General features: G+C 40.8%; 2 protein-coding genes across 2 annotated transcripts; one reads left to right on the top strand and one right to left on the bottom strand.

Annotated features, from left to right (window-relative positions):
• The first annotated feature begins 12298 nt into the window (after positions 1–12298).
• PSRP4 (plastid-specific ribosomal protein 4) lies at positions 12299–13077 on the top strand. The gene is made up of 3 exons (XM_089606768.1): positions 12299–12542; positions 12617–12681; positions 12793–13077. The coding sequence occupies exons 1-3, from the start codon at positions 12383–12385 to the stop codon at positions 12925–12927; spliced, it is 360 nt and encodes a 119-aa protein (XP_089462894.1). The 5' UTR covers positions 12299–12382; the 3' UTR covers positions 12928–13077.
• Positions 13078–14002: 925 nt separating this feature from the next.
• On the bottom strand, positions 14003–15657 carry LOC149404043 (uncharacterized). The gene has a single exon (XM_089606766.1). The coding sequence runs from the start codon at positions 15447–15449 to the stop codon at positions 14190–14192; it is 1260 nt and encodes a 419-aa protein (XP_089462892.1). The 5' UTR covers positions 15450–15657; the 3' UTR covers positions 14003–14189.
• Positions 15658–27301: the final 11644 nt, after the last annotated feature.

Raw genomic sequence — 27301 nt, 5'->3', positions numbered from 1 at the left:
TTTTTATTAATTAATAAGCAATTACAAGCAAGAGTCTTCGTGAGACTTTATTACATAAAATGTACAAAATAAAGACTATAACTCTTCTTGTGGGCACCATTGACAACACTCAACACGACGCCCGACAAGATCCTGAGCTCACACAGAGAGGAGCTGGGATCCCCGCCTCCAATAAAGACGCACCCGGCAACGCGAGACAGAAGCAAACAGTGCAAATATCACCAAGACCACGGACACGTGACGACTGAATGCTACTAACTTAGGAAGAAAATTTATTCCCTGATTCGAGGTGGGAATCTTAAGGAGTTCGTGGCATGCGCTAGCAAGGTGACAGTCCCGACTGAGCGCCCGACCTGTCAAAGGGGAGAATCCTCGAGCACAAAGACAATGAGACGATGAGCACTGTCTATCAACTAAAGAGCAGGCTCCCACCACTTGCGGCCACAACTGGCATGGCTGTCGCCATTAAATTCATACCTGAACTTAACCGATTCCATGTTCGTTTCATTTCAAACATGTAATTCTCTTTTTCCTAAGAAGGCCAAGTTCCATGGCAAGCTGTAACAACCTCCTTATTACAATAAAAAGTTGCGCTACATTTTGTAACATATTATTGTATATCCCTTACACGAGAGTTTCCTGGTCTTCGTCTCATGAACACAAGAAACTCGGGGGGCTAATGGGGAGCGATACTCAATACAACCCTCAAAAACAAAAAAAATAAAAGTAAAACAAAGTCTCAAGGGGCCGATGATTAGGCCGGAGGTCCCAAAGAGAAAGAATCTGCACGCGACTCCTCGAGTTGAGTTCACTCCTCGAGTTGAGCTCCAAGTCCACGAGTCGACTGCTAAGCCCTCGTGATGACTCTTCACATGACTCCTCGAGTTGAGCTCCAAGTCCACGAGTCGACTGCTAAGTCCTCCTGTTGACTCTTCACATGACTCCTCGAGTTGAGTTCACTCCTCGAGCCGAGTTTGAGTCAACGAGTCGACTGCTAAGCCCTCGTGCTGACTCTTCACATGACTCCTCGAGTTGAGCTTCGAGTCCACCAGTCGACTGCTAAGTCCTCGTGTTGACTCTTCACATGACTCCTCGAGTTGAGTTCACTCCTCGAGTTGATCTTCGAGTCCACGAGTTGACTGCTAAGCCCTCGTGCTGACTCTTCACATGACTCCTCGAGTTGAGCTTTGAGTCCACTAGTTGACTGCTAAGCCCTCGTGTTGACTCTTCACATGACTCCTCGAGTTGAGTTCACTCCTCGAGTTGAGCTTCGAGTCCACGGGTCGACTGCTAAGCCCTCGTGTTGACTCTTCACATGACTCCTCGAGTTGAATTCACTCCTCGAGTTGAGCTTCAAGTCCACGAGTCGACTTCTAAGCCCTCGTGTTGACTCTTCACATGACTCCTCGAGTTGAGTTCACTCCTCGAGTTGAGCTTCGAGTCCACGAGTCGACTGCTAAGCCCTCGTGCTAACTCTTCACATGACTCCTCGAGTTGAGTTCACTCCTCGATTTGAGCTCCAAGTCCACGAGTCGACTGCTAAGTCCTCGTGTTGACTCTTCACATGACTCCTCGAGTTGAGTTCACTCCTCGAGTTGAGCTCCGAGTCCACGAGTCGACTGCTAAGCCCTCGTCCTGACTCCTCACATGACTCCTCGAGTTGGGTTCACTCCTCGAGTTGAGCTCCAAGTCCTCGAGTGGACTGCTAAGTCCTCATGTTGATTCTTCATATGACTCCTCGAGTTGAGTTCACTCCTCGAGCTGAGCTTCGAGTCCACGAGTTGACTGCTAAGCCCTCATGCTGACTCTTCACATGACTCCTCGAGTTGGGTTCACTCCTCGAGTTGAGCTCCAAGTCCACGAGTCGACTGCTAAGTCCTCGTGTTGACTCTTCACATGACTCCACGAGTTGAGTTCACTCCTCGAGCTGAGCTTCGAGTCCACGAGTCGACTGCAAAGCCCTCGTGCTGACTCTTCACATGACTCCTCGAGTTGAGTTCACTCCTCGAGTTGAGCTCCAAGTCCACGAGTCGAATGCTAAGTCCTCGTGTTGACTATTCACATGACTCCTCGAGTTGAGTTCACTCCTCGAGTTGAGCTCCAAGTCCACGAGTCGACTGTTAAGTCCTCGTGTTGACTCTTCACATGACTCCTCGAGTTGAGTTCACTCCTCGAGCTGAGCTTCAAGTCCACGAGCCGACTGATAAGTCCTCGTGCCGACTCTACACATCACTCCTCGAGTTGAGTTCCGAGTCCACGTGTCGACTGATGACTCCTCGTGTACGCCGACTCTACACATGACTCCTCGAGTTGAGTCTACTCCTCGAGTTGAGTTTACTCCCCGAGTTGAGTCGCAAGCCCACGAGTCGACTTGAAAGCCCTCGTGTCAAACATGCACAATTTCTTAAGTCGCCAATCAACGGTAGACTCACAAGACTCGAGGATAAATCTACATGCTCTCCCACAAGCAACAAAAAATCGTCCCTAAACGACGTGCTTAAGTCGCCCCTAACGGCGCACCAAAATTCGCTCTACGACACTCTCGTGAGAGACAGAATGGGCCAATTGAGTCCCCTAAACGCGACGCGCGCGCCGTTGCGTCGCGCTCACAAGGGCACAACAAAGCCGTGCAAATCGATCACGCCTTCATTGGTAGGTCGAGAAAATAAGCCGCGCACAACAAAGCCTTAGAAATCGATCACGCCTTCATTGGTAGGTCGAGAAAATAAGCCACGCACAACAAATCCGTGCAAATCGATCACGCCTTCATTGGTAGGTCTAGAAAATAAGCCGCGCACAACAAAGCCGTGCAAATCGATCACGCCTTCATTGGTAGGTCGAGAAAATAAGCCGCGCACAACAAAGCCGTGTAAATCGATCATGCCTTCATTCGTAGATCGAGAAAATAAGCCGCGCACAACAAAGCCGTGCAAATCGAGCACGCCTTCATTGGTAAATCGAGAAATAAGCCGCGCACCACCAATAAAGCCGTGCAAATCAATTACGCCTTCCTTGCTAAGTCCAGAAAATAAGCCACGCATCGACAAGACGCGCAATCGATCACGCCTTCGCCGGCAAATCGAGAAAATAAGACGCACATCAACAACACCGTGCAAGTCGATTACGATAGTATGTCGAGAACATAAGACACGCAAAATGAAAGACAACAAAAGCCGTCCCTCACGACGCACAAAAGCCGTCCCTCGCGACGCACAAAAGCCGTCCCTCGCGACGCACAAAAGCCGTCCCTCGTGACGCACCAAAGCCGTCCCTCGCAACACATTAAAAGCCCTTTTACGGCACGCTCACAAACCCGAGAGCGTTCGTCCCATGCCGCACGTCAACGCAAGTACTGAGTTTCCACTCGACCCACGCTCAACCGGAAACTCGGGGGCCTAATGTTCTCGGCCCGTCTTGGACCAACGAGGACAAAAACATCACTTCAACCCACACGACCGGCGCGAGGCCTCGGATAGCGAAACCTTGCCTCGGCCATTGGCCGGCCCAAACCAATGGTCGGCCCAAGGTTGACTCAGCCATTGGCCGGTTCAAACCAATGGCCGGCTCAAGATTGACTCGGCCATTGGCCGGCCCAGACCCTTCAACCGGCCAATGGCCGACCCAAGCTTTCATCCGGCCAATGGCCGACCCAAGGTTCAACCGGCCATTGGCCGGCCCAAGCTTTCAGCAGGCCAATGGCCGGTCCAAAGTTCACTCGGCCATTGGCCGAGTCAAAGTTTCAGTCGGCCAATGGCCGGACCAAAGTTCACTCGGCCATTGGCCGAGTCAAAGCTTCAACCGGCCAATGGCCGGCCCAAAGTTCACTCGGCCATTGGCCGAGTCAAAGCTTCAGCCTGCCAATGGCCGGCCCAAAGTTCACTCGGCCATTGGACGAATCAAAGCTTCAGTCGGCCAATTGCCGACCCAAAAGTCTCACTCGGCCAAGGGGTGCCCCAATGACCCTTGGTCGCCTATAAATTCAAGAGGTCCGCCCTCTCCCAAAGGTAATCCATTTTTGAGTCCTGAAACGCTGTCGAACTCATACTTCACTCGTTTCGCTCATCTTTGGCCTCTCACCCTCTAAAACCTATATACTCCACCTCAATCCCACTAATGTTGAGCGTCGGAGAGGTAAACAGAGGCACCCCCTCTGTTTCCCCTTCCTAGTTCACGGTTCTCTTATCCTTTTCAGGTACGTCGGCGAACTCAAGGACCATTGACAGCTAAGGGGAGACTCGAGATATCGAGTCCGAAACGCTCGAGCCCGAACGCGATCACTTGGTCCGGCCTTGGGTCGAACCGTTTGGGGCTCCTAAATCGTTGTCCGAAAACGAGCGACAACATGCACGTCCGACCTTCTCGAGGAGAAGATTGTTAAAAAAGATCTAGGATTAAGAATAATTTATCGCTTCTAGCACGTAAAACGATTTTACTACCTAGACAAAGTGCATGAACATATAATTTAAAATTAATAACTATAAAGAGTTTTCACTCTGTACCAACCTCTTAGAAGCTTGAGCATTGAGAAGCCTTTGGAAAGGTTGAATTGCTCGTTTCTCCACTTAGCTTGTCTCGTTGCGTCTTCTTGAATCTGAGTAACCACGATAGTTTCTACCACTAGAGTCTTCGAGTTTAGAAAGGATTTAGTGTGTGGGCACTATTAAACACAATGACTCAAGAACTAGTCTTAGAGCCAAAGAGCTAATACAAAATGCTAGGTCTAATAAGGACCTAGGTGCCAAAACAAAAAAAACAAGAAGAGAGAGAGAGAGAGAGAGAGAGAGAGAGAGGGTTGGGCGGTCAAGTTCTAGAGAGAGAAGCTCTCAATCTCAAAAAAACTTGTGTATTCAACATTGTGAATGAGGTGTGGTATTTATAGGAGGATGGATTGCCTTGAAGAGATAATTTCCTCTTTTCTATTGAATATCACATATTCATGAGCATTATCTTTATTTTCCATTCCTATCAAAATATCAAGGTTGGAAATAGTTTCCCTTTTCCTTAGTCTTGGCAGTCCATACCACATGGCATATGCCATAAAATTTGTTTCCCCTTTTTCCTTTTTGCAAGTATCTTCATACATCAATGCACAAAATAAATTCCATTTCTCTTGATGGAGGGCCATGAAATTGGGTATCTACAACAAGCTTCTTATATTGTTCATGACAATATAAGAAAAGCCCATGTAGAATTTTGACATAAAATTTCATAAAATGAAATTCAATCCTCAAGGCCCAATTCTTCATATATGGCCGTGTGGATCAATTTACATTGTCATCATATGACAATGTCCAAAATATTATTTTGACATTTATACCAGTTTATGTCCTAGTGGATAAAAACACCATTTAAACAATTTTTGTAAAATTCGTCTAGTTCAAAACTTGAACTTGATTTGTCTTAGCTACTAGTTTAACAAAACCTACTCTAACGACTTGTGGTACTGACCCCATGGATCCAAATGAACAAAGCTTCAGCTAGCATGCATGGACACAAAAGTTCACAAACCTGTTCCAAATTCTAGCTTAATGTCAATTGACTCCACTAAAGAATTGACACTGAAAATCTCTCGGTTCAAATAAATATATTTTCTACTTAAAAATTATACTTAATTGTGATGAGTGGATCTATTGAATATTATCTATGTTTACCCTTCATGAATATCATCAACTAGATGGGATTTATAAAATTACCATTTTACTCTTCTAGTTGTTATTTCATCAACTCCTTTGTCACTTGTGAATAAGTTAGAAACAATGTATTGAAGAGGAGCTAACAAGTCACATTGATTCATCCAAAAGAGTCATGAATCAATTTGAATACTGGCTAGTTCATTTATTCACATTCCAAGGAACAAAGCATGAGGTGATATACATTGCATTTCAGCAATCTTGTACATGAATTTCATATCTATGAGATCTTCACAAAATTGTTCATGGCATCTTTATAACTTAGTACGTCACCAATATGGCTTGTCTATATCACATAGTGAATCTAGAACTCTGACTTTCTCAAATGAGAGTACGTACGCTATGAAATGACATGTTTCATTTCAGGATTGAGGTAAGCATGATGCAATTCATACATAGTGACTCTGAGATAGAAGAGGTTAAATGGTTTGTTCTTACAACGTCTCTAGAAGTGCACTGGTCAATTCACTATCTTCAGAAGATACCTAGGAAGAATTATAGAGTCTCCAACTCTCTATGTCTCATAACCAGACATCATAGATTCTCCTAGCAATCATACTGAGATCAATAGCCCTTTGATCCTTAGATTGTGAATGTACTGTTTTAAGCAAACCATGAAGAGTTTGTTCATACAAATCTATATTTGACTCTTCATTTGTTGTTAGGTTTTTTTAAGGACTAAAGGCTAAGGTTTATCATAAAGCTTCAAGCAAACAAAGAAGAATGAATGAAAGTTTTAACTCTTTATTAATTATTCAGCAGTTACAAGCAAGAGTCTTTGTGAGACTTTATTACATCAAATGTGTTAGGAATTCTTGCCCACGAGAAGATACTTATGTAAATTCTCGTTGAAATTATTAATAAAATAAAGTTTGACATTTATTATCTATTTGAATTGAAAGCGTTATTTCTTATTTAATGAGATTTATTAAACATTCATTATTCCATAGCCTCCGTATCTAACTGAGTCACGTGTTGGGCACCTGAGTTCGGGCGGTGTGCTAGAACATGGTCGATGACTGATATACGCCTGGAAAACTATATCCAAAGTCATATATGTGGAACACATGGGTGAAGGCTGATCACTATGTGGGAGCATTCTACACTTGTGGTAAGTGTACGACCTGGACAGGTCTTGGTGTAGATGTGTCGTTTAAGGATCGTTACGACACACTAACCGAGGCCACTATGATGGTCACAGTGAGACTTGATATAAATCCTGAAGTGATCATGGACACTGGGTTATGTTACTGAGCTCTTTGACTCATTCGCTAAAAGGCTATTCAAGCTAATCACAGCTTATGTCTTGGGAGTTTTCTCATAGCATAATTCGAGTGGGAAATGATTTACAGATACGGAATCCAGCCTTCCTGAAAGAAGGTTAATGTTCTCTCACCTAAGGATTGATTCCAGAACCGATAGATTGCGCGCACTTTCGAAGTAAGTAACGTTCGAAAGAATCTTTCGCTGGGGAAGCAACAATGCTTAGGGCTGATATGTATCAAGAGAAGTATAACGGAAAAATTAACTTCTCTTGACGCGGGTTGAACCTGGAGGATCTTGATCACGAACTGACTATATCAGTGGACACTCGTCACGATGAGTAAATATAATTCTAGTATAAAGGAGAGTTCAGTCTTGGCTTACAAGGTGGAGTATTTGACCAAGATTAGGGGAATCGATGGACAAAAGAGAAAGGACTATTTCGTCTTTTTCATCGGATTTGTTAAGCTTCTATTACTAGGTCCATAGTCCCCGATTCGGCTCTGATAAAGGCGGATAAGAACTTTCGTATAATAATGTTTATCATTATTAATCTCACTTGCTGTAATTGTGATTGACAGCATTAATTTTGGAAAACGGGTATTCGCAGAATTAAAAAAATATTTATGGTAGAATTGTTTATTTATTGTTTGATCAAGTAAATAAACAATTATTTATTATTTGTTTATTGTTGGACCAAGTAAATAAATGATTAATTGGGTTTTAAGCAATTGGGCCTTGCACAAAATATGAAAATCGAATTTGAGAATTTCGGCATAGGAGTTGCGCAAATTCCCCTTGGCCGTGTGCCTAAAATTCGACTTTCCCTATATTGGTATTTACCAATACTTTCTCTTTAGTTGTTTAAATAAAGGAGAGAAAAAAATGTAAGATATTGTCCTATATTTTCTCCTTATTTAAAGGAAAGTATTTAGGAGAATATTTAGGAGAACAATATATTCTCCTTTATTATCGCACTAAATAAATTATTCTCTATTTAAATAAAAGAATAATATCCCATAGATATTGATCTGATGGATGAGAGAAAAAGTAGGATTCACTTGTTGAGATCCAATGGCCTAGATTAAATCCTCTAGTGTGAACACAATAAAAGGAAATAAAATATTCTGGAAGATTCTATGAATATCTCCTTTTTACTACTATAAATAGGGGTTCATGAGAAGGCAAAAATAAGAAATTATTTGAAGCAATTTTGAGTGAAAATTTCGTGCAACCTAGCCTCCTTGGCCGTGCACTTCTACTTCTCATCCCCTCGGAAATTCGTTTCCATTCTTAGTAAAATAAGAGCGAGATCTCAAAACACCTAGTTTCGTGATCTAGTGAGATAAAGATTGTGTCCACTCATCTTTCTTATTCGTCTCGGAGATTACGTTTCGGAAGACTAAGGTGTCATCACATCGAGCCCTTGAAGTAGAGTCCCTTGTTTCATTGTGTGGAGGCTTGTACGTTCAAGACGAAGACGGATTGTGAAAGCTTTCAGTTCGTGAACCGAAAATCAATGTAAGTACTTGTTTACTCTTGTTTCGGTTGCTTGACTTATATGCTCTCTTATAATAATTAATTAATGTAAATCTAGATCTTGTCATATAATCATTGAATTAATTAGCTCATGATTAGCGTAATTAATTACTTTTCCGCACTTATATGGTTATATGGGGGAATCATCCCCGACAAAATGCATATAAGCAACAACTACTACTCTTCTTATGGGCATTAATGCCAACACCCACATCATCTCTCGAGACGTAGGACTCTTCTTAAGGACTTCGATGGGAACGCTCCCTTCTTCTCCTTCATCTATCCCTGACGCGAGTCGTGCTAGAGCGTCGTCCTCGGTGTTCTCTTCACGTGGTACTTGTAAGACCTCGAACCAGGAGATGGCCTCAAGGTTCTTTAGCATCTTTGCGAGATACGCGATCATACTGGGGTTTACGATAAGCAGCGAATAGCAGTGAATGTGAAGGTTCCCGATTCCCAACTTTTGGGCCAGCTCTAGCCCCTCGATCAGTGCTTCGTATTCGGCCTCGTTGTTAGAAGCCTTGAACTCGAAGTGTAACGCATACCGTAAAACTTCCCCATCAAGATTTGTCAACACAACCCCGGCGCTATCCACGTGCAGATTCCACAATGGCCCAATTGAGCCGACTTCCCTCTTCTTTGACGGCTCTCGCACGTCATCTTCCTTCCTTGTTGCTTCTGTCCCATCTTCTAATTGAGGCGTGTATGAGAATTCCACCACAAAATTGACGACGGCTTGCCCTTTTATTGCGTCCTAGGCTGGAATGTGATCCCATATTCGCTTAGCTCTTGCAACCATATTTCCATCCTTGTCGAGGACCCTCTTTGCAATGCCTTCTCTATTGGATACCCTGTACGCACAATGATCTAATGCCCTCTTAGGTCATTGTGTTTAATGGTGCCCACACACCAAATCCTATCCAAACTCGAAGACTCTAGTGGTAGGAACTATCGTGGCAATGGCGTCAGGCCAGACAACAAGCAGTCTGAAAGTTTATGAACTGTGGCATGAAGGCTGGGACTCCTGTCAGAAACCATATGATGCTGATCATTAGTTATCTGAATGAAATGGAAATCTTAGGATCAGAGATTGATGGAAAGACTAAAATAGATATGATCTTGGAAACTCCCCCGAATCTTTCGATACCTTCAAGCTTAACAACTCCACGAACAAGCTAGTGTACACCGTTACCGAGCTAATGAAGAACCTTCACACTCCTGAGGGTGTCACTGAGAGAAAGAGGAACCATGGAGAGGCACATGCTACTGAGCACAAAGCCTCCATCTCTGGATCTAAGAAGAGACCTCACAAGGCCGAGAATAAGAACCAAGGCAAGGTTCAGAAGAAGAAGAAGCCTCGGGCAATCAAGGTGGATAAATTTAAAATTTAAAAGATAATGAAATTTTAAAGATGATGGGAGCTCGGTGTCAACAAAGGCCGTGGGATCAGTGACGCTATCTTTTGAAGATCGAACTTTAAATTTGAATAATTTTTATTTTGTTCATTCCTTCGTGAAAAACTTGAAATTTTTTGCTCGTCTTTGTGAGCAAGATTATTGTTTAAAGTTTATTAAGAATGAAATTCGAATTTCTCTTTCCAATAATTCTTTCGTCACTTATGCATGTATGAAAAATGCTCTCTTTTACATTTATCCCACACAACCTTCGCTTTTAGACATTGAAATAGATAACGATCTAGTTAGGGAGCCAAAGAGGATCAAACTTTCTGATTCCTCCGATCTAATAAGATCAACATATCTCTGGAACTTAAAATTTGGTCATATCAGTCTAGACAGGATTAAGAGACTTGTGAGGGACGGTTCACTCCAAGGCTCTGTAATAGGTTCATTGCTTAATTGTGAATCATGTATAGAAGGAAAAATGGGTCGAAGCCACTAAGTTGTTGGAACTCATATATTCTGATGTATGTGATCCGCTCTGTACAAATCCGAGATCTTTGACGTATTTAAGGTCTTCCGGGCTTTAGTGGAAAAGCAAACTGGCAAATAGATCAAAACCCTTCGATCCGATCGAGGTGGTGAGTATATGTCTGGAGAGTTCGATGACTTTCTTAAAGAAGAAGGTATCGCTTCTAAGCTTACAGCACCTGGCACACTTCAGCAAAACCGAGTGTTAGAGAGAAGGAACCGAACTCTAACGGAGATGGTTAGATCGATGATAAGTTACTCTTCACTCCCTCTTTCCTTTTGGGGATATGCCCTCGAAGCAACAAGGTGGGCGTCCAAGGCTATGAGGAAAAGAGGAAACTACTTCCAAGCTTGGTATTTCGATAGGAATGGGAAATAAAGATTATGCTCATGAATATTTGATATTCAATGGAAAAGAGCAAACTACCTCTTCAATGCAATCCCTCCTCCTATAAATACCATACCTCGTTCATATGTTGAATACACAAGTTTTAGAGATTGAGAGCTTCTCTCTCTAGACTTGGTCGCCGTTTCCTCTCTCTCTCTCTCTCTCTCTCTCTCTCTCTCTCTCTCTCTCTCTTTCTTTCTCTTCTTGTTCTTTTGTTTTGGCACTTAGGTCCTCATTAGACCTAGTGTTTTGTTTTAGCTCTTTGCCTCTAAGACAAGTTCTTGAGTCATAGTGTTTAAGTGCCCACACACTAAATCCTAACCATACTCGAAAGACTCTAGTGGTAGAAACGTTCGTGGTTACTCACAGGTTCAAGAAGACTCGAGGGATGCAAGTTTAGTGGGGAGACGAGCGATTCAACCTTTCCAAAGGCTTCTCAACGCTCAAGCTTCTAACGAGGTCGGTACCGAGTGAAAACTCAAACTAGTAAAATCGTTTTACGTGTTTTTAAAGAATTTTTTATATTCCGCCGCTTGCTAGAAGCGATAAATTGTTCTTTATCCTAGATCTATTCCAACATCCTTCAGATCGACTAAAGAGCAGCAACGACCTCAACTAATTATGCGGAGATAATTCTGTTTTTTTATTTCGAATTTATACTTGAACTTTGTTGAGCTCGTCACTTCTCAGTTCGTCGAGCTCGACTTTATTTGTACTATGTTCGTCGAGCTCGATTTCATTTGTACTAAGTTCGATCTACTTGCAGTACAATAATTCGCTTAGTTATTTCTTATTTATTGTTATTATATACGATATATTTAAACTTTATTTTAATTAATTTTATGACGACGAATCTTTGAAATCCACATAAACACAAATAAATACGATACACAAATATATTATATAGTCTCGTGATTGTTGAGGGACCGAATCCAACACTAACAATTTTGATTTTGTTTGTTGTTTTAACATACTCATCATTCTCTAGGGTATGGTTATGGGCCGAAGAATAAACACTGCTTCTTGTTATATTTTTCTATGCGCCTTAAATGCCTTGAGACCCATCATTGATTAAGGAAAATATGTTTTTGCTGGTCCTTCAACATCAAATATGGTGTTTTTTATTATTTAAATGTAAATAAAGTATGAGTTTTGTGCATGTGTTTGAAATTTTTTCAATTCGTGATCGATTTGGTCACGAAAATCTGTAATTCGTAGTCAATCAATCATGAAATTTTGAGATTTGGTGATTAATTGATAACGAAATTTCGTGACAAAGGTGTCACAAAATTTTTCTAATTTATAACGAAGTTCTTTTATTTCATGACACATCTGTTACAAAAAAAATTTCTATTTCATTAAGTTTATTGCAGTTTTTTTATTTTTTTTGGTAACAAATTTATTTAATATTTATTTTTAGTTGATTTTTGGTAAATGAAATTATTATCAATATCCCAACAATATAAAACATAAGACTTCATAACAAAAAAAAAACAAATTTAAAAAACATAAGCTATAAGCAGAGGAATAATAAACCTTATCCTCTCTTTTCCGCTCCTTCCAAAGCTCCTACCATGGCGTCTCTGCTAGTCGGAGCACTCCCGATTCCTTCTAACACTCTGTCACGAAGTGCTCGCCTTTCCTTCTCCCAGTCCCAAACCCTATTTACTTCACTCCCCTCTCTTGCTCCTGCGCTCTCTCTCTCTGCCGCTTCTTCTCCGTCTCTCCCTTCAGGTAATCAACAGAACCATAAAATAATGTCTCAACTCTTTAACTGTTTTGATTTCCGTGGCCTCTTTCTCTTTCAGTGTACTGTGGGAGAGGCGACAGGAAAACCGAGAGAGGAAAGCGCTTCAGTCACTCGTTCGGAAATGTAAACCATTTATCTTTCTTTTTCTTTTTTAATTATTATTATCAAAATTTGGGGTTTTTTTTTCATGACATTGAAGATGGCCATTGGTTGAAAATATTTTTGGATAATCAGGCTCGGCCGAGGAACAAGAATAAGGGAAGAGGACCGCCGAGGGCACCGATCCCTCCATCGGCTCCGAGGAAAGATAAGTTCGACAAAGACGACATAATAAAGATTGAAATAGACGAGTCGTTTTCTAACTCGTAAAAACAAACATTCAATTCCTTCCTTGAAACGTCTGTAATATTAGTTTCTTCACTGCCCCAATTTTCCCATATGACATGATTGTAAGAATTCGTTAGAAATTCTCTTATTCGTGTCTCAATTGGAGTTTTATTCAAATGAGGTTTTTATTTACTTGATTATTGGTTGGATGAATTGGGACTTGAACATAAAGTAGTTCGATCCCCTAGTATTTATTTGGTAACCTTTTCTTTATATTGGCCAAGAACATAAGATAAGGTTTAGATATTCCGTTCTGGAGGTATGTAGATAGTTCTGTAAATTGTCTAGTACTGTGTTTGTCCTTTATGTATAGCTGATAACAGTGGGCCGTCAAAAAGTTATGGATGGAGAACTAGTCCACCAAATTAATTCCAATTTGAACAACCTGTATGTTTGATTTTAAATTTGTACCATGTCCGTTTCCTTTGTGTCTTATGCTCATCAGTGGAGAGATGGATGGGGAAAGAGGCAAACATAGTAGTTACGTGAGTGAAACTTAGTTTAGAGACAGAAAGAGAGACTACGAGATATTACAGTGTCAGAAGTCTCTCTATCCATCTTCATTCTCTTCCTTGGTGGATCCTCGTCTTAGTCATTTTCGGCTCGCAAGACCATCAAGTCTGTTCCGGTTGATGAGAAGCGGAAGCGCTTACACACCAGTTTGGCAACAAATTTTGAGGATTATAGTGGGTCGCCAGTATTGAAGCTTGTTTTTCTATGGGATGATACTGACCCAGAGAATGTGGATGAATATAGATGGGCATTAGTCCACATTTTGAACCCTGACAGAGGTTTCATATGGTTCGCCGGTGAGGACTAGATCGTTTTTTTCAAGGTGTAGCTTCAACAGTGAAGGGTTTCGCTATCAGAATCGATGTACGAGAATTTGGTTTTTTGATGTGCATGCCATCTAGATTTCGTTGGAGGTTGATAATGAACCTTGATAATCTTTGATGCAAAAGAAAATAGCAAGCAATTTTATACTAGTGTGACGCAAACATTTTTATGTACAAGTGTTCCAATATTTCACTACGGTCAAAACAATGATCTTCCACTGGAAAGCCGAAAGCCAAAAAAAATAATAATAATAATAACAATAATAAAAAAAGTTATGAAGTACATTTCTGAAGCCATAAACACTAGAGTGATAACATAACCCTTAAATTTCATGTATACCGCAATGAGGACGAGTGGCCATTTCGGGGTTCAGATGAGATAAAAATAAAAATAATAATTGACGTATGCTAAGAATTGTAAATGTCTTTGCAAATGACACAGTGATCTGAAATCAACCTTCCCATAACACTTCCCTCTTCAATCAACAATTTGCAGCTCTGCTTATTCCACAAGTGGATCCCATATGTCTCCCCACCACGGAGCTGAAGCAGCTTGGCCCTAACCCACCTGGAATGGGCCTCACTCTTGGGCCTCTGAAAAAGCCCACCAATCTTGTTCCAGTCCACGGGATAAAAGGCGATGGGCGGCAGAACAGTGTATTGGAACCCGGGCCTCTCAGAGCTCACATTTCGTGCCACCCTGGAGACCAAATAAGGCCCGTTATACCCCCACTTGCTTCCGTCAAAAGTCAACGCGAATTCATCAATGAAGCTGAGCAAAAGCGGGTGGCTCATGTCGAAGACCAGGACCGCGTTGTTCAGCCTCGTCCAGTTCCCGGACTCGTTCACACTCTGAGCGCCGATCGAGTTTCTCAGCCCAGTCAACGGCTTCACGACGACGAAATCGGTATCCAAGTAAACACCACCATACTTGTACAAAACGACAAGCCTCATCAGATTGGACAGGTTCTGAGCCAGCGATATGATTCCAGGATCTCTATTCCCTCTCTTGAGCTCCCGCAGCCAACCCTCAGCCGGAGTGCCGTCAACCAAAAATGACAAGTCCGGCGTCACTGCGTGGACCTTGAATCCCCGATCGGCCAACGGCCTCAAGACGGCGTAGCCACGTGGCGTGTCGAGAGTCCTCGAGAGCATCATCAGACAACCCTTTGGGTGAGCCTTAAAGAGGCTCTCCAAGGACAATAACTCCCGGGCGCCAAAGGACTCAGCTGGAGAAATCCATGTCATGAAAACCCGAATCTCGCAGGCCGAGTCGAAGAACCGCAAAACCCGAGAATGAAATTGACCGTCGTCCGGCTTGAAGATGTCGAGCCGAGGCAGGTTTCTCATCAGCCATGCAATCCTCTCGGCCTCGGTGGCGCTCCGCGGTGCTGCAAAACGGCTATTATTATCGACGGCCATGATCTCCTCGTTGATGGAGCGAAGAGGGAGATTGTGACTGTTGACCTTCTCTCGTATGAGGACTACGTGATGTCGGTCGTCGCTGGAAAAAGTTATGGCGTCTGTGCGTTTGAAAGAAGCTGAGACTATGCCGTACGAGTAGACAAAGAAGGCTAACACTAGGGCAACCAAAACGGCCGACAAGACTCGGAGCTTTCTTGAATCCATATTTCTATTATTAGGGCTTATTTTTCTTGACGACAACATTGGAAAAATTTGTTGCCTGAGGAGATAGATAATATATGAAATGAATATGTTTGGAGGCTGCTAATAATAATAATAAGAAACCAAAGCTATCATGATCCTGGTGGCGAGGTGTTCTTGGAACTTGCCTTATAGAATATCTCTCTCTCTCTCTCTCGCTCTCTCTCTCTCTCTCACTCTCTCTCTCCTAATCCTTTCAAGACGGATTTGTGGTCTTAGTTTGAACTTTGAAGAGTTCAAGACTTGTAATAAGCGTCATTTTTTAATATTTTTTAAGAGTCAAACTTGGATGATGGTCTAATATTTGGAAAGATATACAACAATAGCCGCCACAGACGCACAAATGTGATACATTTTTAGTGAATGATATATATATGTATACATACATATATAATATATATGTATATACATATATTATCTGTGCATGTCCATAAATAATGCAGCACAAAAAGACTTTTAGCATAAAGTAAGATTGATTCGATAATAATTTAATGGCATTCTTAATGTGTACCCAGCTGGAGATGGTGTGTACTACGAGATGGTGTGTAAAATATTAATGGCGTGCAGTTAATTAGTTAATTAAACACTAAAAACTAACTATTAATTTTAGCTTTTATTTTGTGTATCAAGCATGTTGTGCGGTGTCTTTTTTTGCGGAAAAAATAATGCTTTAAAATTGCAAAAAACGACGTCGCAGTACAAAAGGATAATTCAGTCAAACGGACCAAAAAATATTGTCGACTAAAATCGGGGACCAAGTAACAAACGATAAGCGAATTAACGGCAAGCGACAAGCCCATTAACGGCAAGCGACAAGCGACAAGCGAATTAACGGCAAGCGACAAGCGAATTAATGGCAAGCGACAAGCGAATTAATGGCAAGCGACAAGCAACAAGCGAATTAACGGCAAGCGACAAACAACAAGCGAATTAACGGCAAGCGATAAACGAATTAAGTGCAAGCGACAAGCAAATTAACGAAAGCGAATTTGTAACACGCGACAAGCGAATTTAGGACAAGTGACAAGCGAATTTGGGACAAGCGACAAGCGACAAGCGAATTTGGGACAAGCAACAAGCGAATTTGGAACAAGCGACAAGCGAATTTGTAACACGCGACAAGCGCAAGCGGATTTGCGACAAGCGACAAGCGAATTTGCGACAAGCGGCATGTTTTCCCTATAAATAGCTCACTCACACAAATAAAAATTCAATTCACTCTCAACTCAGAATACTCTCAACTCAGAATCCTCTTAACTCTCATTTTTCTCTCAACCCCGAAATTCCCCCAACCCATAAACGAAGATCAAGGACCCAATTGTTCTTCGAGAAAAAGAAATACGATGAGTGAAACCTGACTACCCAACATAGAGAATAAAGGAAAGACGAGAACAACAAAGAAGGCAACCAGAAGACATCTACCAATCTCAGAAGCTCTCAAGATAATAAAGAGTTTTCACCACCATCTCAAGAATTCAAGAAACACGACCCCGACAACACAGGATCAAGACACGTCGCAATCTCGCACCCCGACACGTGTCTCATAAACACTACTACAAATTAGCATATTGGGTGCGGAAGGGTATTAGGTGCGACATGTCGCACCTAATAGTCGTACCTAAGCCCATATTAGGTGCGACATCTCGCACCGGATTCTCATCCGGATGACTAAAAATTTCGCTAATGTTTAGTGTTATTCGGTACGACAATGTCGCACCTAATGTTTAGTAAAAACTGTTTTACTTGAAAAAGAAAATTTTTAAAATTCCGCCGCTTAACGAAGCGTTAAACTTTTTCTTAAACCCTAGATCAATTCCAACAAATGGTATCAGAGCTATGGTCAAAGATATGCATATACATGTATTTAAAAATATGAGCTTGAAAATCGTTTTCGAAAGTTTACTAATTTTGTGACAAGTTAGAATTGTTTTCTTATATTTTTTTTTAATTTATTGCTCTTGCCTTTAAATTAAAAATCATGTTGATTTTCTATGAGTTTGGGATGTTATTAAAACACATTAGAATCAGTTCTAAAAGTTTTTAATTGTTTATATTGAAAAACGTGTTTTAAAGGTTTGAGAATTTTCAAGTAAATTTTGTGACTAGTTATATTGTCTTGCTAGTTTCTTTTATTTACTTGAATCCGTTTATGCATGTTGTTACCTTGCTAATAAAACACAAATAAAAGCTTTAACAACCTCCTAAAACGTTCTGTTACACTCAATTCTTTTTCGCACCTAAAAAGGACCAAGCTTTAATTATTTCTTTTTCTTCGAGCTGGAGTAAAACCCGCAGTAAAAGTGGCATAACTCTCTTCTCAGAAATCGAAATTTAATGATTCTTGAATCAAATTAAAGAATCAAATTAAAGCTCTGTCTGTCCTCTGTCTAATGCCACTGGTTTCAGGTCAAAAGGACATCGGAGCCGCTAGTTATGGCGATTTTACTCCGAGGTGCGCGGCTGTTCCGAAAGTCCAGTTTTTTAGAATTCCGGATTTTCAGCCCCACTACCATGAGTTATAGAACTCTAATAAGAAAAATTTCTTGAGCAAAAATGTTTTTCATAAGATTATAAACATGATGTGAAAGATTAAAATGTTTTGATTTTTGAAAGTTTAATTGAAATTGAATTTTTACAAAACTGGTTTGAATTTTCAAAATCCGTTTTCGTTTTCAAACTTAAAAAATTTTGTCATCCAAATCAAATAAGTTTTCAAAATGTTTTCAAAACTATATCTATATCACATATGTTCAAAATCTATATGCTCTTGAAATTTTGAGTGGGAGGTCTCTTTGTAGACAAGCCGAAAAATAAAAAGATGTGTAATCTCAAACTTTCAAGTGTTCGAGTGAGTTGAAGTTCACACTTCCCTCATGCACTTTCCCGAAATAGAAAATAGGAAAAGATCCGAGTATGTCCCTTGTGCCTTTATGCACTAACACTGTTCTGAACATGAAGATCTAGGATTCTTTTCTAGTTGTCCACTCTATCGCTCTATAACTAGGAAAACTGTTTCCGAACTTATAAGAGTCGATGTACCAACTCCAAAAACTAAGTGGGAGGGTTATATTTGTTGTTTGTAACCCACGATCCCCAACACTAATGAAAGAAGCAATTAACGTGGGACTAAGAGCCGCTCTTGCGACCCTCTCTTAAATGGGAGTACTCCAAGGCGTTTTTGCTTCGATCATTGCTCGATGAGCTACGTCCGAGAGTGAGACGATGATGACAAGGCCTCCCATTGGGGGATTGTTTTTCAAAGTCAATCTTTTGGACTAAGTGGTTGGTTGCACACTTAGGCTCAATCCCTAGTAATCCTCCCTTGAGGCTCTGCGAAAGGATGTGAGTGATCAAACCAATTTAAAAGGTGGCTAGTCAAAATTGATGTATTGACATCTTGGCTAGGCATTAATGATGTGTCATTTACTTATAAATGGAGATTTTCAGCGGCCTTCTCTTGAGGGAGTAAATTATCGTTTGGTTTATAACACATTTGTATTTTATCAAGTCTTAAATAAAACTTAAATCCTAAACCAAAGACTAATCATAAACTTGTTTCAACTTTTATAGGCAATATGTCTCTCAACCCTCTCTCGACAATTCTTTCCTCGAATAAACTCGAAGGCGACAATTATGTCGACTGGAAACGTAACCTTGACATAGTCCTTACTGTCGACAAGCACAAATGGGTTCTCACCACCCCCTGTCCTCAAACGAATGAAGATTCGACGCAAGAGGAAAAAGACGCCCTGGCGGCCTGGCTTCGATCCGATGAGATTGCGAGGTGCTATATTTTGGCATCAATGAACAATGTGTTGCAACAACAACATCGTGATTACGAAACTGCCACCGATATGCTCTACAATCTCCATGAGATGTTTGGAGGGCAAGGACGTCAAGCTAGGCAATAAGCGGTCCGACAGTTTATGAACTGTCGCATGAAGGCTGGGACTCCCGTTAGAGATCATATGATGCTGATCATTAGCTATCTAAACGAAATGGAGATCCTTGGATCTGAGATTGATGGGGAGACTAAAATAGATATGATCTTGGAAACTCTCCCCGAAACCTTTGATAACTTCAAGTTGAATTACTCCATGAACAAGCTAGAGTACACTATTACCGAGCTCATGAAGGAACTTCAAACCGCTGAGGCACTCACTAAGAAAAAGAGGGCTCTAGGAGAGGTACATGCTACTGCCTCCACCTCTGGATCTAAAAAGAGACCTCGCAAGGCCGAGAAGAAGAACCAACCTAAGGTTCAAACGAAGAAGAAGGCGCCGAAGGCTCCGAAGGTGGATAAGTCTAACGACAAACGCCACCACTGCAATGAGCCTGGTCACTGGTGTAGGAACTGTCCTGCCTACCTCAAAACTAAAGTAAAAGGTATTGTACTTATTACTGAAGCTTGTTTAGTAGCTGATAATGTATCATCGTGGATTATTGACTCCGCTGCTACTAACCATATTTGCTGCTCCTTAACTGGTTTTAGGAAAAGCAAAAGCTTAGAGGATGGCGACTTCTGCTTCAAGTGGGGTGATGGGAGCGTGGTGTCTGCGAAGGCTGTGGGATATGTGACGCTATCTTTTGAAGATCGCACTTTAAATTTGAATAATGTTTATTATGTTCCTTCCTTTGGGAAAAACTTAATATCTGTTGCTCAACTTTTAGAGCAAGATTATTATTTAAAGTTTATAAAGAATGGAATTCGTATTTCTTTTTCTAATTCTTTTGTCACTGATGCATGTATGAAGAATGGTCTTTTTTACATTTATCCCACTCAACCTTCCATCTTAGACACCGAAATAGATAATGATCTAATTAGGGAGCCAAAGAGGATCAAACTTTCTGAATCCTCCGATCTAACAAAATCAACATACCTATGGCACTTAAGACTTGGTCATATCAGTCTAGATAGGATTAAATGACTTGTGAGGGACGGTCCACTCCAAGCCTCTGCAATAGGTTCACTACCTACTTGTGAATCCTGCATAGAAGGAAAAATGACTAAGCGACCTTTCTCCGATAAGGGTCGAAGAGCCACTGAGTTGCTAGAGCTAGTACATTCTGATGTATGTGGTCCGCTCAGCCAACAGGCACGTGGAGGATACGAATACTTCGTTACCTTCACCGATGAGTACTCACGATATGGTTTTGTCTATTTGCTCAAATACAAATCAGAGAGAATAAACCGAACTCTTATGGAGATGGTTAGATCAATGATGAGTTACTCATCACTCCCTCTTTCCTTTTGGAGATATGCCCTCGAAACAGCCGCTTATATTCTGAACTAAGTTCCGTCCAAGACGGTTCCTGGTACTCCTTATGAACGATGGACTGGCCGTAAAGTGAATCTTGGCCGCATCAAAATTTAGGGTTACCCTGCACACGTGCTAAGGCAAAAGACTAGGAAGTTGGCTAGTAGGTCAGAATTGTGTCTGTTCGTTGGATATCCGAAGGAAACCAAGGGTTTTACTTTCTATAGTCCCGAGGACGATAAGACTTTCGTTAGCACGAATGCTCGTTTCCTTGAGGAGGGCTTTATGAAGGATGCAAAACCTAGAAGCAAAATTGTGCTTGAAGAAAAGTTGGGTGAGGAAGCTTCTACCTCATCTGTAAGAACTGTTCTTACCCCAACTGAAACACAACCTAACTCATCAGAATCTCATCAAGTAGTACTTCGACGTAGTGGGAGGGCTACTCAAAAGCCTGACAGGTACATGTCTTATGGAGACTCTCTCGTAGCCGTCTCTGACATGGATGATCCTGTTTCCTATAGCCAAGCGATGGCTTGTTCTGAATCAAACCTTTGGCTTGACGCCATGAAAGTTGAGATATACTCGATGTATGTCAACAAAGTCTAGAAACTTGTAGACCTTCCTGAAGGGATTAAACCCGTAGGGTGTAAGTGGATATACAAGAAGAAAAGGGGTCCTGATGGGAACGCCGAGACATTCAAAGCACGACTTGTGGCAAAGGGTTATACCCAACAAGAAGGGATTGACTATGAAGAAACCTTCTCGCAAGTCGTGATGCTTAAATCCATCCGCATACTCATATCCATAGCTGCAGCTCTCGACTATGAGATCTGGCAAATGGATGTCAAGACAGCCTTCCTCAATGGAAATCTTGACGAGCGCATTTACATGGCTCAACCAGACGGTTTCGTGGAAGAAGGTCAAGAGACCAAGGTTTGTGAGTTGCTTAAGTCCATTTATGGATTAAAGCAAGCATCTAGGTCATGGAATATTAGATTTAATGAAACTGTAAAGAGCTTCGGCTTTGAACAGTCAATAGATGAGCCTTGTGTTTACAAGTTAATACACGAAGGCAAAGTTGTGTTTCTGGTACTATATGTCGATGATATATTACTCATTGGTAATGACGTGGGTAAGTTATCTGAGGTTAAGGTCTGGCTGGCAAAGCAATTCGATATGAAGGATCTAGGAGAAGCCGCGTACATTCTGGGGATCCAAATCTTTCGAGATAGGAAAAACCGGACACTGTCGCTCTCTCAAGCATATTATATTGATAAGGTAATGGATCGCTTCTCGATGCAAGACTCCAAGAAGGGCCAAACACCCTTTAGGCACGGAGTCTCACTCTCTAAGGACTAGTCTGTTGTCAATGGTGCCCACAAGAAGAGTAGTAGTGTCTATTTATGTACATTTGATGTCATATAGTCTTACGAAGACTCTTGCTTGTAATTGCTTATTCATTATTAATAAAGTTGAAACGTTCATTCATTCTTTCTTTGTTTGAAGCTTTATGATAAAACCTTAGTCTTTTAGTCCATAAACAAACTTAACAACTTACGAAGAGACAAATGTAGATTTGCATGAACAAACTCTTCGCAGTTTGCTTAAAACGATATTTCGCAATCTTAGGGTCAAAGGACTATTGACCTCAGTATGATTGTTAGAAGAATCTATGATGTCTGGTTATGAGGCATTGAGAGTTGGGGACTCTATAGTTCTTCTAGGTATCTTCCGAAGGTACTGAATTGACCAGTGCACTTCTAGAGACAATATAAGAAAAAACCATTTAACCTCTTATGTCTCGAAGTCACTATGTATGAATTGCATCATGCTTACCTTAATCCTGAAATGAGACATGCCATTTCACACCTTAGTATTCTCATTTGAGAAAGTCAAAGTTCGGACTCACTATGTGATTCCGAACAAGGCCTATTGGTGAAGTACTAAGTTGTGAGTCTGTCATGAGTAACTTTGTGAAGTTCTCATAGATATGGAATTCATGTACAAGATTGCTGAAATGCAATGTATGTCACCTCATGCTTTGTTCCTTGGAGTGTGAATAAATGAACTGGCCAGTGTCCAAATTGAGTCTTGACTCTTTTGGATGAAACAATGTGACTTGTTAGCTCCTCGTCAATACATTGTTTCTAACTTATTCACAAGCGACAAAGGAGTTGAGGAAATAACAGCTAGAAGGGTAAAATGGTAATTTAGTAAATCCCGACTAGCTGATGACATTCATGAAGGGTAAACATAGATAATATTCAGTGGATCCGCTCATCATAATTAGGTCGAATTCTTGAGTAGAAAACAAATTCATTTGAACCGAGAGATTTTCAGTGTCAGCTCTTTAGTGGAGTCAGTTGGCATTAAGCTAAACTTGGAAAAGGTTTGTGAACTTTTGAGTCCAAGTGTTTAGCTCAAGCTTTGTTCATTTGGGTCCATGAGGTCACTGTCACGAATCACATCGATAGGAATAGTTAAACTGGAAGCTAAGTCAAAACAAGAACGAGACAGTTTTACGAAAATTGTCAAAAGGGTATTTTTGTCTTTTTGGACATAGGACGAAAAGAATGTCAATAAATTTTTTTGACATTGTCATATGATGACAAATGAAATAAATATTACTCAGCCATATTAGTGTAATTGGGCCTTGAGGATTAATTTCATTTCATAGAATTTTACTTGAAAATTCTTAATGGGCTTTTCTTATGTTGTCATGAACAAATGAAGAAACATCTAGAAGCTCCTTCTAGAAGCTCAAATTTCGTCCAACCCAAGGAAAATAAGGCTGAATTTCGTTCATGCCATAGTGGGAAAGAGAGTTTATTTTGTGCATTGATGTATGAAGATACTTGCCAAAAGAAAAAGGGGAAACAAATTTCCTTAAGAAGGAAAGTGCATTTTCGGCCAACTAAGAGGAAATCAAATGAGGAAACAAATCCTAAGCCTTCATGAGGCATGTTGGACGTGCAAGGCAATAGGAAAAGAGGAAACTACCTTTTGAAGGTAATCCTCCTCCTATAAATAGGAGCCTCATTCCTCACATTTTGCTCATTCCACATAAGTTAGATATTGAGAGCTTCTCTCTCTAGAACTTGTGGTTGCCGCCCCTTTCTCTCTCTCTCTAAGTTTATTTTCGATTTTTCTTGTCTTGGCACCTAGGTCCTCACTCGACCTAGTGTTTAGCTCTGCGACTTCGAGACTCGTTCTTAAGTCGTAGTGTTTAAAAGTGTCCACTCACTGATTCCTTCTTTTCGAGTGATTTAGTGATAGAAACTTTCGTGGTTGCTCGAGGTGCCGAGGAAAGAAAGAGAGACGTGCTACGAGGGGAGACGAGCATTGCAAACTTTCCACAAGCTTCTTCAAAGTTCAAGCTTCAAGAAAGGTTAGTAAACTTCTAGCTCATATTGGTTTTTAATTACATGTACTTGCACTTGTCTAGGTTAGTAAAAACTGTTTTACTTATAAAAGAAAATTTTTAAAATTCCGCCGCTTACCGAAGCGTTAATTATTTTCTCAAACCCTAGATCGATTCCAACACAGTCTCCCAAGACTGCACAAGAGATTGAAGACATGAGGAAAATTCCTTACGCCTCTGCCATAAGAAGCCTCATGTATGCTATGCTTTGCACTAGACCTGACATATGTTTCGCCGTTGGCGTAGTTAGCCGTTTCCAATCCAACCCTGGACCAGAGCACTGGATTGCTGTTAAGCATGTTCTTAAGTATCTTCGAAGAACTAGGAACTTGATGCTTACATACTCAGGTACTGACCTGACTATGACGGGATATACCGACTCCGATTTTCAAGCGGATAAGGATTCCAGGAAATCCACTTCGGGATCTGTGTTCATCCTTAATGGTGGAGCTGTTGTGTGGAGAAGTATTAAGCAATCTAGCATTGCTGACTCCACAATGGAAGCAGAATATGTGGCTGCTTGTGAAGCATCCAAAGAGGCTGTATGGCTTAGAAAATTCCTTAAGTATTTGGAAGTTGTTCCAAATGTCGACGAGCCCATGACCCTTTATTGTGATAATAGTGGGGCTGTTGCTAACTCAAAGGAACCTCGAAGCCATAAGCGCTCTAAGCATATTGAGAGGAAATACCATTTGATTCGAGAGATCGTGCAGCGCGGAGACGTGGAAGTGAAGAAGATCTCAATGGTGGACAACCTAGCAGATCCATTCACAAAGGCCCTAGCGAACAAGGTCTTCGACCAACATCGAGAGGGATTAGGCATGAAGGACTACACACATCTTCTTTGAGTCAAGTGGGAGTTTGTTGTCAATGGTGCCCACAAGAAGAGTTGTAATCCTTATCTTGTACACATGATGTAATAAAGTCTCATGAAGACTCTTGCTTGTAATTGCTTATTCATTAATAAAAAAAGTTGAAACATTCATTCATTCTTCCGTGTCTGTTTGAAGCTTTATGATTAAACATTAGTCTTTAGTCCATAAAAAACTAAACAACTTACGAAGAGACAAATGTAGATTTGCATGAACAAACTCTTCGTAGTTTGCTTAAAACAATATATTCGCAATCTAAGGGTCAAAGGACTATTGACCCCAGTATGATTGTTAGAAGAATCTATGATGTCTGGTTATGAGGCATTGAGAGTTGGAGACTCTATAGTTCTTCTAGGTATCTTCCGAAGGTACTGAATTGACCAGTGCACTTCTAGAGACAAGATAAGAACAAACCATTTAACCTCTTATGTCTCGAAGTCACTACGTATGAATTGCATCGTGCTTACCTTAATCCTGAAATGAGACATGCCATTTCACACCTTACATATTCTCATTTGAGAAAGTCAGAGTTCGGACTCACTATGTGATTCCGAACAAGGCCTATTGGTGAAGTGCTAAGTTGTGAAAATGTCATGAGTAACTTTGTGAAGTTCTCATAGATATGGAATTCATGTACAAAATTGCTGAAATGCAATGTATATCACCTCATGCTTTGTTCCTTGGAATGTGAATAAATGAACTGGCCAGTGTCCAAATTGAGTCTTGACTCTTTTGGATGAAACAATGTGACTTGTTAGCTCCTCGTCAATACATTGTTTCTAGGTATCTTCCGAAGGTACTGAATTGACCAGTGCACTTCTAGAGACAAGATAAGAACAAACCATTTAACCTCTTATGTCTCGAAGTCACTACGTATGAATTGCATCGTGCTTACCTTAATCCTGAAATGAGACATGCCATTTCACACCTTACATATTCTCATTTGAGAAAGTCAGAGTTCGGACTCACTATGTGATTCCGAACAAGGCCTATTGGTGAAGTGCTAAGTTGTGAGAATGTCATGAGTAACTTTGTGAAGTTCTCATAGATATGGAATTCATGTACAAAATTGCTGAAATGCAATGTATATCACCTCATGCTTTGTTCCTTGGAATGTGAATAAATGAACTGGCCAGTGTCCAAATTGAGTCTTGACTCTTTTGGATGAAACAATGTGACTTGTTAGCTCCTCGTCAATACATTGTTTCTAACTTATTCACAAGCGACAAAGGAGTTGAGGAAATAACAGTTAGAATGGTAAAATGGTAATTTTGTAAATCCCGACCAGCTGATGATATTCATGAAGGGTAAACACTTATAATATTATGTGGATCCACTCATTACAATTAGGTTGAATTCTTGAGTAGAAAATAAATTCATTTGAACCGAGAGATTTTCAGTGTCAATTCTTTAGTGGAGTCAGTTGACATTAAACTAAACTTGGAAAAGGTTTGTGAATTTTGAGTCCAAGTATTTTAGCTCAAGCTTTGTTCATTTGGATCCATGAGGTCACTGTCATGAATCACATCGATTAGGAATAGTTAAACTGGAAGCTAAGTCAAAACAAGAACGAAAATTGTCTAAAGGGTATTTTTGTCTTTTGAGACATAGCATGAAATGAATGTCAATAAATTTTTTGACAAGGTCATTTGATGACTTAATAATACTCGTCCATGACTTGATCATTGGGCCTTGTGGATTAATTTCATTTCATAAGAATTTTATTGAAAATTCTTAATGGGCCTTTTTCATGTTGTCATGAACAAATGAAGAAGCTTCTAGAAGCTCCTTCTAGAGTAGAAATGGGCGCCTACTACCCAAGAGAAAGAGAGAATATTTTGTGCATAAATGTATCTAGATACTTGCCAAAAGAAAAAGAGGAAACAAATTTTCTCCAAAGAGGAAAGCATAGGGGCGGCCAAGTAGAGTCAAGGCAAGGCAAAGGAACAAAAAAGGAAACAAATCCAAGCCTTCTAGAAGGCTGCCTTGGCCGAGTATCTCATAGAGGAAAAGAGGAAATTGGCTAATGAATATGTGATATTCTATAGAAGAGGAAACTACCTTATTGAAGGTGAGACCTCTCCTATAAATAGGAACCTCATTCTTCTCATTTTTCTCATTCCACATAAGTTAGAGATTGAGAGCCTCTCTCTCTAGACCTTGTGGCCGACCTCTCTCTCTCTCTCTCTAGTCAATTTCGTTTTATTGTTTTGGCACCTAGGTCCTCATTTGACCTAGTGTTTAGCTCTGCGACTTCAAGACTCGTTCTTAAGTCGTAGTGTTTAAAAGTGCCCACACACTAAT

This window comes from Urtica dioica, chromosome 2 (assembly GCF_054948205.1).
Source record: "Urtica dioica subsp. dioica isolate 48M chromosome 2, U.dioica_male_clone48M_v1_H2, whole genome shotgun sequence".
In the NCBI taxonomy this organism is placed as follows: Eukaryota; Viridiplantae; Streptophyta; class Magnoliopsida; order Rosales; family Urticaceae; genus Urtica; species Urtica dioica.
This window is presented reverse-complemented; position numbering and strand designations above follow the sequence as displayed.

Excerpts from the sequence above, each read along its gene's own strand:
- PSRP4 (XM_089606768.1), top strand. The coding sequence starts at position 12,383 with ATGGCGTCTCTGCTAGTCGGAGCACTCCCGATTCCTTCTAACACTCTG. Across the intron at positions 12,543-12,616 it reads TTCTCCGTCTCTCCCTTCAG|TGTACTGTGGGAGAGGCGAC; the intron begins GTAATCAACAGA and ends TTTCTCTTTCAG. Across the intron at positions 12,682-12,792 it reads TCAGTCACTCGTTCGGAAAT|GCTCGGCCGAGGAACAAGAA; the intron begins GTAAACCATTTA and ends TTGGATAATCAG.
- LOC149404043 (XM_089606766.1), bottom strand. The coding sequence starts at position 15,449 with ATGTTGTCGTCAAGAAAAATAAGCCCTAATAATAGAAATATGGATTCA.